Source organism: Sciurus carolinensis, chromosome 5, assembly GCF_902686445.1.
Source record: "Sciurus carolinensis chromosome 5, mSciCar1.2, whole genome shotgun sequence".
In the NCBI taxonomy this organism is placed as follows: Eukaryota; Metazoa; Chordata; class Mammalia; order Rodentia; family Sciuridae; genus Sciurus; species Sciurus carolinensis.
In genome coordinates, this window is record NC_062217.1 from 80,412,772 (window position 1) to 80,433,157 (window position 20,386).

Below are 20,386 nucleotides of genomic sequence, written 5' to 3' on the forward strand. Positions count from 1 at the left end.
CCCCAGTATCACACACACATGCAAGTAAATAAAATCAGATAAAACAGAAAGCAGCAAACATTCAACTAAAGCTTAATTTGTTACTAATAGGAAAATTTTAAAAATTTGTTATTGTTTTTGCTGTTTTATTTCTTTTTTGTTAGGCTATCCCTCTCTCTAACTAACTAAGTAGTGTTAGTAAATATTACCATTTGTCAACAGCACTCCATTTAGAAGTAAAATCAGAAGATGGGCAAAATAAGGCTTTATGGCACAGAAAATAACCAGCCACAGTTATGTAAACATGTCCATTTAAATTCCTGGTTTCATATTGTTTTCCTTACTTTAATAATGTAAGTTAGGCCAAATATAATTACCTTTCAGTATAGGCATTTAGAATCAACAGACCATAACCTTTCAGAATGGGAGCTTTGGTGTTTAACTACAACAATAATTTTCCATCCTATTTCCTTTCAATGTAGGAAATCAGCAAATATAGTTAAACATTTTTATTTACTGATTTTAGTGGACATTAGAATATATTTGAACTGCTTTAATATAGATAGTATATACAGATGCATATTACTATCATAATATATATTTCAATAAAACTTTAAAAATTTCTCTTTCTCTTTCTAAATGACATATATTGATTTTGACTTTTGATATTTTAAAGTTTGCCTTCTCTCTGAATATTGTCATTTAGAAAAATGACTTAAATGCACTGTAAGGGCTCCCCACTGAACATACGGGAGGTAAAATCTTTTGTGTGAGGAAGCATTTTTACTGTTAAAATTATCTAATTAATTAATTTTTTATTAGAATATTCATTTTTTTGTGAATTTAACACATAATGAATTAAATTTAGTCTAAACAGTGACCAAATTAAGTTGTCCAGGTCCCACTTTTTCTGCAAGTCATGCTGTAAACCCTGATGCAGAAGAAAACTAGTACCCAGCTCCAAACACAATGCCTGGAATCTATCAGCCCTGCCAGCAGGAAAACAAGGGAGTAATTTAGTGCTGTTGTTTCATGTCATCCTCAGGGCACAGGAACAGATAAGGTGGTTTCCCTGACCTTCCAGAGGCTCCCCTTCTTAGGGGGAGAACACACAGGAGAGCAACAACACAGTCACACAAAGCACTGGGAAGAGACAAGCTCTCTCTGAGCAAAGAAGTATGCCTTCCCAGAGGTGATGGCATTTCGGATATGTTCTGAAGAATGAGTGAGAGCAGTCTAGGAAAAAGGCACCTGCTAGCCAGACTTGGGTGGGCAGGCTTTTGCTCAGATGGAATCAGCAAATACGATGCACACACATAGGGCAGGGGCAGTGGCAGAGGTGGGGTAAGTTAACTGTTTGGGGTGAATGGAATATACCATGTGGAACAAAACCTGCTTTAGGTAACTACTTTATTTTTATGGCAACCAATTCTTAATTCATTCAACAAGAAGTTATTTGGGCACCTACTACATGCAAGAAATTAAACTAAGGATAAGTAGCACATAAATTCCCCATCTCCAAAAAGAACTGGCATCTGTTATCCTGATTTTCTGTTGCTTTAGTGTGGAAGGACTCATCTGAGCCTGGGCAGGAGGCTCTGAAGTCCTCTATATAGGAGGGTCTCTGAAATATTTGCATGCTTTGATCAAACTATGGGATTTGCTACAGATGGATGGATAAACAGGAAAATGCTCTGAAGCTTTGGTACAACCTGACACATTCTGGAGGAGACTTTGGTTTGTAACCGACCCATCAGGAAACCCCAACACACTTGCTAGGCTTGGTAGAAGAGAGGTGAGCTGCCAGGAGGTCAGCCCCAGAGCCTGCCACACAAGCTGGAGTCTGGCTGGCCTTCCTCGGGTGAGACTGCCACAGGCAGGGTTCAGATGGCCACACTGTTCGGTATTCGGTCTGGAGACAAGTAGTAATAGGGCAGCTTTTTGTTCTTGTTGCGCTCAGCAATCACACTGACAATGGCATCCAGGTTCTTGCAAAATCGGGCCATGGCCTCCTTCACAGGCTTCTCAATGAAGTGCTCTTCTGGGTACATGCCTAGGAACAGCTGAGGGCACAGACATGGACAGAAAACTCAATGTAAGATGAGACCACATAAACTGATAGGTCTTGTCCCACCCCTATGGACCACGACTTGTGAGGACAGGGAGGGAGCATCTGCTCACCTTCCCTTTTCCTCTACCTTCTGCCACCTGCCACTATGCAGGTGTAGTGTATGTAAACAATGGAATACTATTCAGTCATAAAGAAGAATGAAATTCTGTCACTTGCAACAACATGGATGAACCTAGAGGACAATATGTTAAATGAAATAAACTTGGCACAGTAAGTCAAATGCTGTATGATCTCACTAATATGTGAAGCCTTAAACAGCTGATCTCCTAGAAGTTGATAGCAGAATAGTAGTTACCAGAAGGGAGGGGAGGGATGTAGGAGAAAAGGAGAGAGGAAGATCAGGGGATACAAAGCTACAGTTAGATAGGAAGAAAGAGTTGTAGTGTTTTATAGCATAGTAAGGTAACTAAAGTTCACAATATTGTAGTTTATATTTCATAATAACTGGAAGTTTCTGAATGTTCTCACCACAAGGAAATGAAAGATAAATATTTGAGGTGATGGGTTTTCTAAATGCCACAATTTGACCTTTACCCAGTGTATACATGTACTAAAATATCACTTTGCATCCCATAAATATGTATAATTATAATGTGTCAATCAAACACAAAATGAAACTTTAAAAATTAATGCCTTTTCAACCTGCTTTCCCTAAGGAATGCTCCAGAGCTGGGACTTTATCAATAAATGGGAAAAGTTTTGCCTCACTGCTGGGTAATTAGAAGCCTGTGTAATGGTGCAGGTGAGTGAAGAGGCTGCTAGTATCTTGGTTGTGGGAGTGTGACCCTGGTGCTCTGCCCTACACAGCACTCCCTATGTAGGCAAGTACGGGTACTGGTAGCCTCCTGCCCAGGAGAGCCATGGCCATGCCTTGTGGTGCAGGGTGTGGAAGTGGTGGCTACTTCCCACTTGTGGGTCACCTGCTTGTTCACACAAATGTCTGAAAATATACATTAGACATCTTTTTTAAAAAACTGGATTATTAAAATCAAAATTTCAGACTAGAAAGGGGATGGTGGGTTTTTGAATTTAGTTTGCAGAGAGCAATTCAGTCTTGACATTCTTTGACCAAGAAATTGCTCTACTAGAAATGTTTCCTCTGGCCATGCTGAACACATCAAAGACACATGTACAATGATATCTAGTGAGGAAACAAGACATTAGCAAAGGCCACTCAGATATCCAATTCCTTCTGTGCAGCACTGCAAGTACTGCCAAGGGCTGTGTCAGTCAAGATACACTAGACTGGGTGTTAGATTACCAGGTTTAGGTGTTTGGAAGAAACCAGGAAACTTTGTTGTTCCCCCTGGGAGGCCAGGGAAGAAACCACATGGAAGATCTTGACAGTAGCTGAAAGCAGTGGGAGGTAGGGAGTGGTTATCACTCACCCCTGCTCTGGTCAATCACCTTAAATGGAGCAAAGCCTGTGTCCTCTCTTGCCCCACCCACTCTGAGATCTCTCTAGGTGCTGCCTTGAAGACCAGGTAGCACCTGCAGCTAATTTTGGACCCTCCAGCTTTGGAAGTCAGGATTCCTTGCTGTAGGTGTCCACCCTGATCCCTTTGTCACAAACAAAACCTTGAACTTGAGAAATGGGTTAAATATTGGGAGACCTGCACAGTCCCTCATCCTGTTTAGTCTTACCTCATTGTCCTGAAACTGGCTCAGAGCCCACACTGCACCCAGATGCCAGCATGAGCGGCCACGGTCGGGCAGAGTATCCACGATCTGCTCTGTGTTCACCACTCCCTTGGCCTTGGGCAGTGGAGCACACATGGTTGGGGGAGCATTGGGGATCCAGGAACACCAGTCGTACTGCGGAAACAGCACCCACAGGAGTGGTGACCCGGAAGTCCAGATGCCGGACCACCTGCAACCCACCACATCTGCACCTGCCTGACCCGGAAAGCACCTGCCTGGTCACCTTTACCCCTCCTCTTGGGTGTCCCCATCCCTCCTGAGGTACCGTCCCTCATCTCTGAGGTTCCATTCCCTCCTTCCTAGAGGGAGACCCTCACCCTAATCTTCCTGTAGCATCCCGGCAGGGCTCCCCTCCTTTCGAGTGGAGGGAGCCCTTAGCTGAACCTGTGGAACAGGTGCCTGTAGACACTGATTCCAGGCCCAGAGGCTGCCAAGGGTGAGGCGGTAACCGGGCAGAAAGGACAATGCCTGAAGTGGAAGGAGGAGGAAAAAGCTGACCTGACTTCACCAGCTAGCAGTGGATGGAGGGGATCTGAATGAGTTCCCGCCCAGAGAGGGGGTTGCCCTGGTGCAGCCTACCTGGCCAAAGTTCACCGCTGCGTGCTGGACCGAGGCCGTAAAGATCACCACAGTCAGGTACTCGGACAACTTCTCCCGGCTCTTGAGTGACTTGGGGAAGCCTGAGGCGGAGTCATGGCTGCTGAGCCCTTCCCCCCAGAGGAGGGACCCCTGGGACCCCACCCTCCCGTGGCGTCTCAGCGTCCCCCCAAGTGCTGGAGAGATTCCTGCTGCTAAAGACACTCCAGGAGCCGAGAACCGCTCCAAGCACACCACTGGGAGGGATCGGATCACGTCTCCCAGAGCAGTCCAGAGGGTTAGAAAGAGCGGCTGTGACCTACCTGAGGCCTTCTTGCCCCGCATGCCATATACGTAAACGTCCTTGACAAAGTCCTGAAGCTCCTGGTCCTCTTCTACAACCTGGTCACTCTCATAGTAGATGCCCACCACTTCAGATGTGAACCTGGCTCAGAAGGGAGCCGGCAGGAATGAGTGCCCCACGTTGACCTTAATATCACTCCTTAACATCAGGACTCAGAATTCCCACAGCCCTTCCCTCCAACAGCAACTAACCACGGAGCCAGGTCAGGACCCGATGACTCCTCCTGGGACTTCCTTCCCCCAGACCCCAGCCACTACTCACATCTGAATGGCCTCCCACACCAGCAGCCCATCATCTCGGTAGAAGTAGTAGGGGATGTCCTCAGTGCTCTCCATGCCCCGGGCCTTGATGGCCGTGGGGAAGCACAGGGAAGCATAGGTCAGGTCTTTCATGGCCCTCTGCACCATCTGCACATGCCCACCACCTCCAGTGGCATTGGCCTGGGTAGGAGGAGAGAGCCCCTGATCGAGGATGGCTTTCCTGCCCAGCTGTCCAGCCCAGGAGTTCATCCCTGCATCCTTGAGAAAGTGGGAGGGCAGTGGGGTGGCAGAGCAAGATGGGCAAACCTTTTGCATGTGAGGTGGGGAGGAGTGATGTTTGATTTGTAGAAGGCCTAGCCTTCCAATCCCCATGAAGAGGTGATAGAGAGAAGTCTCTCCCCTCCAATGAAAGGGGCTGAATCACCATGTATTACAGCACTGCAGGAGGGAGGGCCAGGCTCCCACCTGCAGGAAGGCAACTAGGCAGCTGGCAGGGGAAGAGTGGACACCCACCAGTGGGGGACCTGCTTTCCTGATGCCCTGCTGGGAGAAGACTGTGTTGTGGGTCGGGGACATTAAGGGCCTACAAGGAGAGAGGGTAGGAGGCTGTGCTCAGAATGTTAGGCAGGTCCCAGGCAGAAATGGTAGGGCTGTGTAATGTGGAAAAGTGACACAGAACTCTAGTGTGTATAGGGTCAGTGGTCTATGAAGAGTGTGACTCTGGGCTTGAAGAGGAGAAGCGTGGTAGGAGGTGACAAACAGACATCACAAGGAGGAAGACATGGTAACACCCTGAGAAGAGGAGAGGGTGCCTTGACGGGTGGAAAGGGCTGGAGGTTAGTCATAGAAACTGGGAATTAGCTGCAAGTACAGCATCCAGCCTTCTGCTTTTTCCAAACCTCCACCCAGTGGCCTGGTCTCTGAAAGGGAATCTGAACTTCAGATGGGTTGTAGAGGCCACTAAGCAGGAATCTTCCAGGTACTGTGTGTTGGAGGGCACCTACCTCGTCAAAGAGGCCAAACTTGCAGATGAGCTGTTCACGGGCCTTGGTGTTGATGGCGATGGTGAACCTCACATGTGCCACCAACAGCTTGGAAGGGAAAGAGAAAAGACCTCAGAGAGGGCCCCTTGGGACACTGAGCATCCCCACCGCAGCCCATAGTGCAAGGGATGATGCTGAACACAGTAAGCAAAGGTCTGGGTGCCCGTCTTCTTGCTAAGTAATTGCTGGAGGCCTGGGGGACACAGCTTTGATGGCAATGGCAATAATGATAAAAAGCATGACAGTCAACACTTGTCTAATGCTTAACTATGTGCTAGGCATTGCTTAAAATCTCTGAATGTATTAATTATTTTAATCCTGACCATCATCCTAAGAGGCAGAGTATTACTTTCACTTTCTTTATAGATGAGAAACTGAGCTATGGAGGTGTTTCTTTTTTTTTTTTTTTTTTTTTTTTTAAGCCTTCAGTTACTCTAGCAATCATTGCTGAGAGGATGCAGGAAGATGGAAAGAAAGTGACAGTGAGCTCATTTGCCTTTCAACCTCTACTTCCCAGCCAGCCAGGCTCCATGTCAGGTCTAGGCCCTGGTCCCTGCCCTAACTTTACATCTGAAGGATCCATCAAGCTTCCAGCAGCTTTCTTCCTTGTAGGGCATTACTGTCTCTCTGAGCATTTCTCCTGAGGTCCCTCTCTGCTACTCACTCCCAGCCACAGACCCCCTGAGGGGAAGACAGCTACCATACCCAGTGTTCTCATTCTGCAGGTGGGGTGGTAACTGGCTGTACCTTGAAAATGGGGTGCACAGCAGGTAGCTGGTGATACATGGCGATACCAAAAACCTCAGATACCAGGTGTGTGCACAGAAGGTGGGTGATGGTCTGGTGTACGTGGAAGTCACTGGAACGCACCCAGATTTTGACCAAAAGCCAGTCATATTTGGCATCCAAAGGGAGAAAAATAGGGTTCTCCTCTCCTGGGATTTGGTTGAGCTGATAGATTGAAGAAAGAAAATATATTGTATATTTTGCTCTAGACTACAGAATAATCTAAATGTCTTCAATAGTGACTTTCAAATCATAAGAAGAGCATGGAGGACTTCCAGGGGCCCAGGGTTCACGTTTTATGTCCTATCTATCACACTTATAATCTGGACAACCCTAGATGAGTAACCAAGTCTTTCTGAGCCCCAGTAATTCCTCATGAGTTATGATAAGGCCACATGGAGACATCACAAGAAATAGGGAGGTGCAGATGGATATGATCCTGCTCTTTTCCTCTTCCCTCCTGGCTTCCTGCCTGGTCTCCCATTGCTGTTCTTTGACCTTCCACACTCTTTTCTATGGGAAGGAGAGGTTAAACTACCCTTCCTTTGAAGTCTAGGGCTCCCCAGGATTTGCCCAGGTGCTCATGTCATCCCTTCTTGCCCTCAATTAGCTCCTCCTGGGTCTGGGGCTCTGGGGCCCTCATGCTGCCCAGTCTCCTAGATGAGTAGTTTGAGCCCTGCCCTGGGCTCTAGACCTGTAGCTGGATGTGGCCTGCAGCACAGGACCAGCTTACCTTCTCCTTTCCAGTTTGAACTCCACACTGGGGCCAAGGCAATTATTCTCTAAAGTACAAGTCATGTTATATTAACCTCCTCTTGAAAAATATTCAGTTATCTCTTAATGCCACAAAATAAAGTCCCCAAACTCCTTCTTGATCTGGCCTCCAAAGCCTCTGTACACCGCATTTTGGCCTTTTCACCCTCTCTTCCTGGCCCACCATTGATCCATAACTTTGCCTGTGGCAGCAGTCATCCTCAATCATCATCATCACTTGTGTGTGTGTGTGTGTGTGTGTGTGCGCGCGTGTGTGTGTGTGTGTGTGTGTGTGCACACAGAGAGAGAGAGAGAGAGAGAGAGAGAGAGAGAGAGAGAGAGAGAGAAAGAAATGCTGGGGCTCAAACCCAGAGTCTAATGCATGCTAGGCAAGCACTATAACACTGAGCCACATCTGAACCCCACTCATCACTCATGAATTACCAGCCCCACTTCAGTACCCAACAGATCTCTGGGGAGCCTGGATGGCCGAGGCTAGGGCTACCCCATCTCTTAGGACAGGAAGTCTTGGAGGGGCTGGCATTTAAGGTGACCTGGAGAAACAATGTGCCAGCAACAGATGCTGAGGCTGAGAGCAGGCTGGGAAGAGAGTTGGCTGGGTTTGGGGCAGTTGGGGAGTTCAGTGTGGTTCCAGCAAAGACAGGGAACTGACCCAGCTGAGAAAGGACTCAGATATTTTGGAACATGACTTCTTTGTTCGTTTCTTCCTCTAAAACAGGACTATCCTTTTGAAGTATAATGCAAGCTACATGAGGTGCTTCAAATTTTCACGAAGTCACATTTTAAAATATAAAAGGAAATAGGTGGGAAAAAAAAGGAAACAGGTGAAATTTAGGTTCATAGTAATTTTATTTTACCAACTATATTTGAAATATTCACTTCAACATGAAACCAATCTGCAACTATTAAATTGGATATATCACCCCCTATTCTAAGTCTTTGAAATCTAGCGTGTACTTTGCACCTACAGCATTTCTTGGTTTGGACTAGTTGAGTTTCAAGTGCTCCAGAGCCATGAGAGACCAGTGGTTCCTGCACAGGCTAAGGGACAGAGCTGCTCTAGCAGTCCACTTCAGTTGCTTCTGGTGGAGAGAGATGGGTGGGAGGAGAGGAGAGCAGAGTTTGACCTGCACCATATTCATTGTTTGTTTTTTTTTATTAATGGGATTCACTGTCCATCTTTATTAGATAATTTCAGCTAAAATTTGAATGATCAGGTTTTCTTGAAAAATTAGGAGTTGGGAGAACTGTGTACAGAACAAAATCTTCCCCTTTTAAAGTAGTCCTAGGGCTCAAAGTCCCTCTCTCATGTTTTACTCATTTGCATTGGCTGCCTTACTCACAGGCACCTGCTGCTGTGCTCTCTGCCTCCCAGGTACCCTCTGATAAAGTCCTGACATGCTCTAATACATTCCTGACATGTTCCCTGATAGGCTTTGGGACCTGGAGACCCTCTGCTGTATGGTAGGGGTTTTACCTATACTATCTCACTTAATCCTCATGATGACTCTGCAAAGCAGGTATTCCTTTTCATTCCCATTTTACATAGGAAGAAACTGAGTGGAATCAGTAGTTCTCCCAAGTCACACAGGTGGCAAAGTGCTGATCTGAGACAGCTCTGCTCTCTGTCCATTTCAGATCTACTACATGGCTTTCTCCCCTTTCTCCTCTCTCTGCCAATCTGCACTGCACTCGCATTTCCTCAATGAGCTTTTAGGCCCACTACACACCTTACCCTCCCACATATCCTTCACAGCCTTCCACCCCTGTCCAGGTTCTCAGTCCACCATGGGAATCTAGAATGTCCCCTGGAAAATTGGCTTGTGGTATTTTAATTATTATTATTATTATTTTTTTTTTGGTGGAGGGGTGGGTAAGGAAGTAGCTGTTTCTGATTAGAAAATAGTATCTGCTCATTGTTAAAAAATAAAAATTTGGTTATTAAAGAGTTTAAGAAAGAGAACATTCCATGATCCAGATCTGAAGTCTAACCACCACCTTCTGGTCTCACTTAGGGATTTTTTGATTGTCAAGTATTGAAAAGATGGATGTCATCAGTTATTGGCAAAGCTATGAGTAAAAGTATCTTTTTTCATATGCAATAGGTGGGACTGAAAACATTATATTTTGTAAAGAATTTTTGTCAGTAGTTCTTGAAATAAAAAGTGCTGACTTGACCCAGCAATGGAAGTTTTGGAAATGGATGTACTCCAGTCCATAAAAATGTTTGTACAGGTTTCCTCTTTGCAGCACTGTTTGCAATGTCCAAAACGAACACACATACAAAAGGGAAACCAGCTGAATGACCATTATTAAGGGAATGGTTGATTGCATTTATGATACACCCACATGAAGCAAGAAATCCATGGCAATTTACAAAGAGGAAAACAATGAGATAGTATTTCACCTGCAGTAGATGAACAAGAGTGAAAAAGTCTCAAGATGGGAAGCCTGCTGATGATGTAGGGAAACAGTAACTATCAGGAACATCTTCTAAGGGTGTGATTTGGCAGATCCTTTTGGGGAAATCAACCTTCAATATCTAGAACACTTAAATATATGTGGTTTGTGACCCTGAATGTTTACTTCTGGGAAAATTCCCTAAAGTAACTCTTCCCTGAGAACACAGAAATGTCTGAAAGAAACAGCAGGAAAGTTAAAGACAGTCCACATTGCCATCAACTGCAGAGTAGGTGAGCATAGAGGATTATTCATAGAATGATGCTGAGGCTGGGGATGCAGCTCAGTAAGAGAGTCCTTGCCTAGCCTTAGAGAGCCTGGGTTCACTGTCGAGCACTGTCAATGCAAAACAAACAAAAAACAAAAATAAGGCTTTGCTATACCAAAATTAAAATTAAGGAATGGCATCTATATGTATCAGCTGGATGCTCTTCAAAACATAAAGGTGAGTGAAAATGTGAGGCAACATATAGATTAGGTTAAATGATGTGGATGACAGAACATACAAACTCTACAGCTATGCCTCCTCTCGGGTGCCACACTCACAGTCTTGGGCTGCAGAGTTACCACTTGGCTCAGCTGCTCTCTCTCCCTGCATTGTTGAGCCAGGGAGGCCGGTCAGCAGGATAGGTGACTTTCTGACTTATTGGGGACTATTCTTAGTTGTTTTACTTTCACACTCTAATCTGGAAACCTGAGAATTCAGGTGAAAGAGGAACTCCAGGACTGTGCAGATCCCTCACAGTTCAGTGTTTCCTGATCGGAAGAAGAGGAGGGAGTCTGAAAAGGCCAGATAAGTAGAAGAAAGAAAAAAATGACAACTAGGCCTAAGTTAGGGGCAAAATATCTCACCCCCCCCCAAAGAAAATCAAAAAATATTTCACCAAAACAAATCCTCTAGTCCTCTCTACAAGTCCTAGATTGTGATGAGGTTAAACAGTTTTCAGAGAATCCTGGTAGATAAGGGGACAGCTAATTTAATCAGGTTGCCACTAACTAAGATTCAGGTACTAAGGCTGATAGCAAATTAAATTAATCTGATGGACATTTTGTCTTAACCCAGTTTCACAAGCTAGAAGTGCTCAGAGAATTGACTGTAAGGACTTTGTGCAGGTATTTGAAGTTGGGAGGGAGACCAAAAAAGAAACAGAAAACTGAAAAAAAAAATAAATAAATAAAACTGATGGGAGCAGCACTGTCAGACAAGACCCTCTGCATTTACCAACTACAAATGTCTCAAAACACAAGCTGGTCCCGGTGGCACATGCCTGTAATCCCAGTGGCTCAGGAGGCTGAGACAGGAGGATCATGAGTTCAAAGCCAGCCTCAGCAATGGCAAGGAGCTAAGCAACTCAGTGAGACTCTAAATCCAAATAAAGTACAAAATAGTGCTGGGAATGTGGCTCAGAGGTTGAGTGCCCCTGAGTTCAATCCCCTCAAAAAAAATCAGATCACAGTGTCACACCTGACACTACAGGCATATTCAGTTTTATTTTTAATTTTTTTTTGTGAAATAGAATATATAAATGCATGTATGCATGTGTATGTGGACATATGTACACATACAGAAAAATGCACATATTATCTGTCTGATTTACCTCCCAAGATCATCAATGAGAACACTCATCAACTTCAACCCCTAGTCTTTGTAACTATTATGTTTACTTTTTTATACGTCTGTTTTTGAGAAAAGGCTGACCTTGAACTCCTGGGCTCAAATGATCTTCCCACTTTGGCTTCCCAAGTAGCTGGTACTACAGACAAGTGCCAACACATCCTTACTTTTATGATAGTTAATTCTTTGTTACTCCTTTGTTCTTTACACTACTATACATTAACTTAAACGATATAATTCAAACTTTATGGATTGGTCAATCTCGTTGTCTCTGACTTCTTCCCTTCAAAACATTGTATTTGTGAGGTTCATCCACATTGTTTTCTAAAATTATGACATTTTATTTATCTGATCTACTGTTGATGGACATTGACTTGTTTCCATTTGTTGGCTATCATGAGTAATGGTGCTGTTAACATACAGGTACACATGCACATGCATTTGAATCTAGGAACAGAATGTCTAGGTCATAGTTTGTACAAAACCTCATTCCCCAAAGGTCGTATACTGCCAGCAGTATGTGAGTGTTCCCACTGCTTTGCTTCTGTTTAATACTTGGGAATTGTCAAATTGTTGTTGTTTTACACACCTGGGTTCATTGTGCTCTCACTTCTGATTCCTGTGATCAGCACTAAAGCAAAGCACATTTTTTCATATTTGCTTTTAATATTTTGTGCAATGATGCTCTAACTGCTTGAACATTTTTCACTAGATCAAGAGTCTCACTTTTATTTATAGGAATGCTTTATATACTAGAAGTACTAGGAATAATAGCCCTTGTCAATCACTCCATGACCAGTCTTAACTTTCACTCTTTCCTGTTTTGTGTTTTTTGTTTGTTTGGTTGTTTAAGAGAAGGTCTCACTATGTTGCCCTGGCTGGTTTTGAACTCTGGGCTCAAGGGATTCTCCCACTTCAGCCTCGCCAATAGCTGGGACTATAGTTCTGTACCACTATGCATGGCATGGTGTCTTTGAATAAAGAGAAGTTCTTCATTTTGAGATAGGGGAACTTACCAATCCTTTCCTTTACAGTTAATATGCTTTTGAACCTTGTTTGAATTTTTTTTTAACCTGGAGACTATGAAGAAGAATCTCCTACAGTCTAAAAGACTTATAGTTTTGCCTTTAATCTTTAAGTCTAACCAATCCCCTAGCTGAATTTTCTGAATGACAAGAAGTACAAACCGAGTTCTTCATCTGATTTTTCTCCTTTCTCTTTCCTCCACATTGGCCACTCTCCTTCTTCCAGATAGATATCCAGTACCCCAGCAATGTTTATCAACAATGCCCTCTTTAACATACCAAGTGCCCATGGATGTATGGCTCTGTTTCTCATTTCTTTATTCTGTTTTGTGGAAATGTTTCTGACATAAAGGGGGTGAAGCTAAAGGTTTTGAGGCTCAGACAATCACATTCTCAGTGGAATGGGTCCCCAAGCAAAGGATGAAGGAGGAGGACCCTAGGAGATGAGAGATGCTTTTACAAATCAGAAAAGTTGAGAGAGAGAGAGGGAGGAGAGATGGAACTTGGAGATTGCAAGTATTTGTTGAAACAGGAACCAGCCAGGCTACTTTTTAAGTAAATCACACTTAAGATACTGATGAACTCTTTCCTAAAGTGGCTGCATTGCTCTACATTCTACCAGTGGTGACTCAGGTCTAGTTCCCCCACATCTTTGTCTGCACTTGTTGATTTTTTCTTTTTGATGTTAGCCATCCTAGAGGGCATGACTTGTTATCTTGTAGGTCCGATTTGCATTTTCCTGATGACTAAGAATGTTGAGCATCTTTTTCATGTGAATTCACAAATTTCATGAAATTCACAGATTTCATGTGGAGAAGTGTCTACTTAAATTATTTGCTAATTTTTAAAATGAATTATTTGTATTTTTTTAAAAGTTGAGTTGTCAGAGTTCTTGATATATTCTGAATTCAAGTCCTTTTGTTAAATATGTGATTGGTAGATATTTTTCCATTCTGTGAGTGGTCTTTTCACTTTCTTGATGTTTCTTTGGAACAGAAGTTTTAAATTTTGACAAAGTCCAACTGGATTATTATTATTTTTTTCTGCCTGTGCTCTTGTTGTCATATCTAAGAGGTTTTGCTGAACCCAAGAGTAAAAAGACTTACTCCTATGCTTTCTAAAAATTTTATAGTTTTAACTTTTTCATTTAGGTCTATCATCCATTTTGAGTTAATTTTTAAATTTTTCCAGCTTTATTCAAACCTAATTTCAATACCATAAAATTCAAGTGCATAACTCACTTTTTAGAATATTTACAGACATGTGCAACCATCACAAGAGTCAATTTTAGAACATTTTCATCATCCTAGAAGAGAGCCCTGTCTATTTTAGCGATCTCTTTTATAACCACCCAGATCCCCTGCCTAGGCCACTGCTATATTTCAGGTAAGTGTTCCCCAAAGATCCATGGGTTAAAGTCTTGGTCCCCAGCCTGTTGCACTCTTGGGAGTTAGTAGAAGTTTTAAGAACTTCTAGTGGAAGTCTGGTCATCCGGTGTGTGCCTTTGAAGAGCATATTGGGACCCTGGCCCGTTTTTGCTTCCCAGTTGCTCTGAGGTGAGAACCTTTGCTCCACCAATCCCTCTGTTCCATGATGTGCTACTTCGCTGCAGAACCAGAAACAGTGGGGTCTCCTGACTATGGACTGAAACTTCCAAAACAGTGAGTCAAAGCAAACCTTTCTTAGGTTGATTATCTCAGGTACTTAGTCACAGTGATGGAAAGCTAACTGACACAACAATCACTGGTCTCCTTTCTGTCTTTAAAGATTTCCTTGTTCTGGATATTGCATATAAAAGGAATAATATAACAGATGACAATTTTGTGACTAGTTTCTTCCAATTAGCAAAATGTTTTCAAGGTTTATATTATGTTGTAATGTAAACCATGTGGTATCATCTGTTGATACTTTATTCTTCTTTATGATTATATGATATAGATGTCAGTGAATGGGCATTTGGATTGTGCACACCTTTTGGCTATTATAGATAATACTGTAATAAGCATGCATATACAAGTTTTTGTATGGACATAAGTTTTCATTTTTCCCCCTAGTTTCATTTTTATTTTTATTGGTTCTTTTTAGTTATACATGACTGTAGAATCCATTTTCATATAATTATATAAGCATAGAATAATATATCTTATTAGGGCCCCATTCTTGTGGATATACACGATGGTGAGACTCACTGAGTACATGCCTGGCAGTGGAATTGCTGGGTCATATGGTGACTCTCTGTTAAACAGTTTGAGAAACTATCAGATCATTTTCTAAGGCAGCTGTGCCATTTACATTCCCACAAGCAATGTGTGAGGGTTCTGATTTTTCCACACCTTATCAACCCTTAGGATCTGACTTTTTGATTTTTCCCATCCTTGTATTTTTCTCAATGTGATGCTGATTTGCATTTCCCAGATAACTAACCTGTCAAGCATCTTTTTCATGTGCTCATCATCCATTTGTATATTTTCCTTGAAGAAATATGTATTCAGATACTTACCTACTTTTTAACTGAGCCACTTGTCTTAGTTTAAGTCTCTTATCAGATACATGATTTGCAAATATTCTTTTTTTTGATTTGCAAATATTCTATCTCATCCTGTGACTTTTCTACTTTCTTAAGTGTCTTTTGAAAAATAAATGTTTAAAAATGTAACTATCAATTTATCTAGTTTTCCTTCATTGCTTCTGCTTTGGATGTTATTTCTAAGAATACTTTGTCAAATTAAAATTCACAAAGGGTTTCTTCAAAGAGTTTTACAGTTTGGGTTCTTAAAGTTAGTAACTGTTGCATTTTGAGTGACTTACTGATTTATGTATATATGTGTATGTGGTGTTAGGTAAGCATCCAACATCTTTCTTTTTATTTTATTTTAGTTTTTTGGTTTTTTTTACATATTGGCTGTTCAGTTTTCCCAGCACCACTTGTTGTTCAATTTCTATTGAATTGTCTGGCTGCTTTTGTAAAAAATCAATTGACCATAACTGTAAGGGATTATTTTGGAACTTTAAATTCTATTACCTTAAACTTTCAATTCTATTCCATTGATCAATATATCTATTCTATGTCTATATCACACTTCTTCTTTTCTTTTTTTTTTCTTTTTCTGTTCTTCTGTTTCTTTTCTTCTTCTTTTTTCTTTTCTTTCCCAGTAATGATGATTGAACTCAGGGGCATTCTACTATTGAACTACATCCCCAGTCCTTTATTTATATTTTTAAATTTTGAGAGTATTCCTAAGTTGCTCAGGCAGGCCTGGAACTTTAATGCTCCTGGCTCAGTCTCCAAGCAGCTAGGAGTAAAAGCATGTGCCACCACACCAGGCCAATATCACATTTTCTTGAATACCATGACTATATAGTAATTTTGATATTGGCAAGTATTAGTCCTACAACTTTGTTTTCTTTTTTCTGTTTAATTGTTAGGGTATTTTGATCTTTTGCATTTCCATATGAATTGTATCTGGCATTTTGGTAGAAATTGCACTAAATCTATATATCATTTGGGGTAATAGTGCCATTTTAACTAAATTAAGTTCTCTGATGAACATGAGATATAGTTCAACTTATTATGGTCTTCTTCAATTACTTTCAGCATTGTTTTAGAGTTTCATCATATAACTCTTGGACTACTTTTGTTAAATTTATTCATACATAGTTTCTCCTTTTGAGGTTATTATAAATGGAAATCTTTATTTTTATTTCCATTTTGTTGGTTGCTAGAATATAGAAAAATAATTGATTTTTGTATATTTATCTTATAGTTTCTAACTCTGCAGTGTTAATTAGTCCTAATGTTTTTTTCTTTTTCTTTTTTTTTTTTTTGGTGATTTTCTTAGGGTTTTGTATATACACAATTGTGTCATCTATGAATTGTGATCATTTTGCTTATTGTACTCCAGAATAGGTGTCTTTATTTCTTATTTTTCTTCCCTAATTGACCTGGATAGGCCAACCTTCTAGTGCAAGGTTGAACCGAAGTGGCAAACATGGGGGGTTTTCAAGATGGTGGACTAGAGGGCGGCTGCATTTCATGTTGCTCCAGGATGCAGGATTCAAAAGAGGAGATAGTGAGAGACTTGGGACCAACTCAAAGCTGCCGGGTGAGTCTCTCCTGTTGGGGAGGCGTCCCGGATGGGGCGATAGCCCCGGAACACAGGGAACTTTTTGAAGTAGAGTTCCTCGTGGAGACGCCCCTCCCCCTGCTGGAGCGGTAAACACGGACACCTGGGATCATTGTAGAGGAGGTGGCTCAGCACAGCGCTTGAACTTGGAGCAACCACTGGGGCTCCCGGCGGCTGCCTGAGGAGGAGCTGCGTGGTGAGCTGTTTGGACTCAGAGCAACCGCTTCTGAACACCGGGGGGTTGCCTGGAGGAAGAGGAGGAGTGCAGCGGGTCGCTTGGTCTAGGAGTGACTGCATCAGAGCCACAGGCAGTTGCCAGAGGAGGAGGCGAGTGGTGAGTTGTTTGGACTCAAAGCAACCACTCCTGAACACCGGTGGCGTGCCTGGAGGAGGAGCGCGGTGGGTCGCTTGGTCTCCGAGCTACCGCTCCTGAACACCCCGGGGGTATCCCTCCGAGGAGGAGGAGGAACAGGGTGGGTCACTTGGACTCGGAGTGACTGCCTAGGGCTACGGGCGGTTTGCAGGAGGAGGAGACGCAAAGTGAGTTGCTTGGACTCCTAGTGACTGCATCAGAAACCGGGCAGCTGTCCAGAGGAGGTGTGTGGTGGGGCTCTGGGTCTCGGAGCTATTGTACAGGGCTCCAGGTGGCGGCTCAGAGGAGGGACCACATAGCCAAGCAATTAGGTGCAGAGCAGGGTCCCAGGACCAGCTTCTTGGTGGAAGAGCCACACAGAGACACGCCTAGGGGCAGAGCGAAGTTTTCAGGACTGCGGGCAGATTCTCTGAGGAGAAGCAGCCTAACGAGACTCGTCTGTGAAGGGTGAGGCTCCCAGGCCCAGGAGGCAGGTCCGGGCCCCTGGGAATGTTGCAGAGGAAGACAGCCCAGCCCAGGCAGTGGTTGTAGATTGAGGGGAACCTCTAGGAGGGGAACTGACCAGCGAGATCTCCCCACTGGGTGAATCTTCCCTGCCGGGTGAGGTTTTCCCACAAGGACGGTAAAACCAGAGACACAGGCACAAACAGGCCTTGCCTCAGCCCACAGCCTAGTTCCCCTGTGGATGACCATTGGTCAACAAGTGGAGGCACCTCTGCCCACTAACACAGAATATACCCCACCTGAGGGTCACCAACCCTAGAGAGGCAGCTTCCTTGTGAAGCACCGCATTATGAACTTCCTCCAAGACTTCAGGCTACAGAAGGATAAGAGGGGATATACTAGCAATCTTCAGGGACATTATAAGTCAATAGAGGAAATCTGCAATATCTTAATGACCCACTGATTCCTGAACAATATGAGAAAACAAGGGAAGAAAATGCCCCAAATAAATCTAGATGTTACATCAATAAAATGCAAAGACAGCATTGCAGAAGAAATGACAGAAAGGGAGTTCAGAATGTACATAATTAAAATGATCAGGGAAGCAAACGATGAGATGAAAGAGCAAAAGCAGGCATTGAATGATGAGATGAAAGAGCAAATGCAGGCATTGAATGATTGCACCAATCGACAGTTAAAAGAGCAAATAAAGGAAGCAAAAGCTCATTTCAATAAAAAGTTAGAGATATTGAAAAAAAACAAACAGAAATCCTTGATGAAGGAAACAATAAACCAAATTAAGAACTCCTTAGAAAGCATAACCAATAGGATAGAACACCTGGAAGACAGAACCTCAGATATTGAAGACAAAATATTTATCCTTGAAAACAAATTTGAACAAATGGAGAAGATGGTAAGAAATCATGAACAGAATCTCCAAGAACTAAGGGTATCATGAAGAGGCCAAATTTGAGAATTATTGGGATTGAGGAAGGCTTAGAGAAACAAACCAAAGGAATGAACTATCTATTCAATCAAATAATAGCAGAAAATTTCCCAAATCTGAAGAATGAAATGGAAATCAAGTTCAAGAGGTTTATACGACTCCGAAAACATAAAATTACAACAGACCCACACAAAACCACCCTAAGATTCCATCTCACCCCAATTAGAATGGCGGTTATCAAGAATACAAGCAACAACAGGTGTTGACGAGGATGTGGGGAGAAAGGTACACTCATACATTGCTGGTGGGGCTGCAAATTAGTGCAGCCACTCTGGAAAGCAGTATGGAGACTCCTTAGAAAACTTGGAATGGAACCACCATTTGACCCAGCTATCCCACTCCTTGGCCTATACCCAAAGGACTTAAAATCAGCATATGACAGAGATACAGCCACATCAATGTTCATAGCTGCTTAGTTCACAATAGCCAGATTGTGGAACCAACCTAGATGCCCTTCAGTTGATGAATGGATAAAGAAAATGTGGTATATATATACAATGGAATATTACTCAGCCATAAAGAATGATAAAATTATGGCATTTGCAGGCAAATGGATGAAACTGGAGAATATCATGCTAAGTGAGATAAGCCAATCTCAAAAAACCAAAGGAAGAATGATATCACTAATAAGTGGATGATGACACATAATGGGGGGTGGGAGGGTTTAGTGTTAGGGTTAGACTTAGGTTTAGGGAGGGGGGCAAGAATGGAGGAAGGAGGACTGTATAGAGGGAAAAGAGGGGTGGGAGGGGTGGGAGGGGTGGGAGGGCAGGGAAAAAATAACAGAATGAATCAAACAACATTACCCTATGTAAATTTATGATTACAGAAATGGTATGCCTTTACGCCATGTACAAATAGAGAAACAACATGTATCCCATTTGTTTACTATAATAAAAAAAACATTATACAATGTTAAAAAAAAAAGACATAGACTGGCAGATTGGATTAAAAAGAAAGAGCAACAATGTGTTGCCTGCAAGAGACTCACCTCATAGAAAGAGATATCCATAGACTTAAGGTGAATGGATGGGGAAAAACATACCATGAACATGGACTTAGCAAAAAAGCTGGGGTATCCATCCTCATTTCAGATAATGTGGACTTCAAGCCAATGTTAGTCAGAAGGGATAAAGAAGGACATTTAATACTGCTTAAGGGAAGCATAAATCAGCAAGATATAACAATCATAAACATCTATGCCCCAAACAGTGGCTCATCCTTATATGTTAAACAAATCCTTCTCAATTTTAGAAACCAAATAGACCGTAACACCATAATACTAGGTGATTTTAACACGCCTCTCTCACCACTGGACAGATCATCCAAACAAAAATTACACAAAGAAACCATAGATCTCAATAACACAATCAATAATTTAGACTTAACAGACATTTATAGAATATACCATCCAACCAAGAGTGAATACACTTTCTTCTCAGCAGCACATGGATCCTTCTCTAAAATAGACCATATTTTATGCCACAAAGCTAATGTTAGCAAATACAAGAAGATAGAGACACTACCTTGTATTCTATCAGATCATAATGGATTGAAGTTAGAAATAAATGAAAGAATAAAAAACAGAAACTACTTCAACACCTGGAGATTAAACAATATGCTATTATATGATGAATGGATAACAGAAGATATTAGGAAGGAAATTAAAAAATTCTTAGAGGGAAATGAGAGCAAAGAAATATCATATCAAAATCTCTGGGACAC

The 20,386-nt window shown here is 42.5% G+C and overlaps 1 protein-coding gene across 1 annotated transcript; it reads right to left on the minus strand.

The window, feature by feature from the left end:
• Positions 1-1,655: 1,655 nt before the first annotated feature.
• Positions 1,656-9,014, minus strand: LOC124985624 (polyunsaturated fatty acid 5-lipoxygenase-like). The gene is made up of 8 exons (XM_047554329.1): positions 8,958-9,014; positions 6,802-7,005; positions 6,016-6,102; positions 5,013-5,191; positions 4,711-4,832; positions 4,391-4,491; positions 3,755-3,925; positions 1,656-2,042 (listed from the first exon to the last, which is right to left on the minus strand). Exons 1-8 carry the CDS (start codon positions 9,012-9,014, stop codon positions 1,863-1,865), a joined length of 1,101 nt encoding a protein of 366 aa, XP_047410285.1. The 3' UTR covers positions 1,656-1,862.
• Between the last annotated feature and the right edge of the window lie 11,372 nt (positions 9,015-20,386).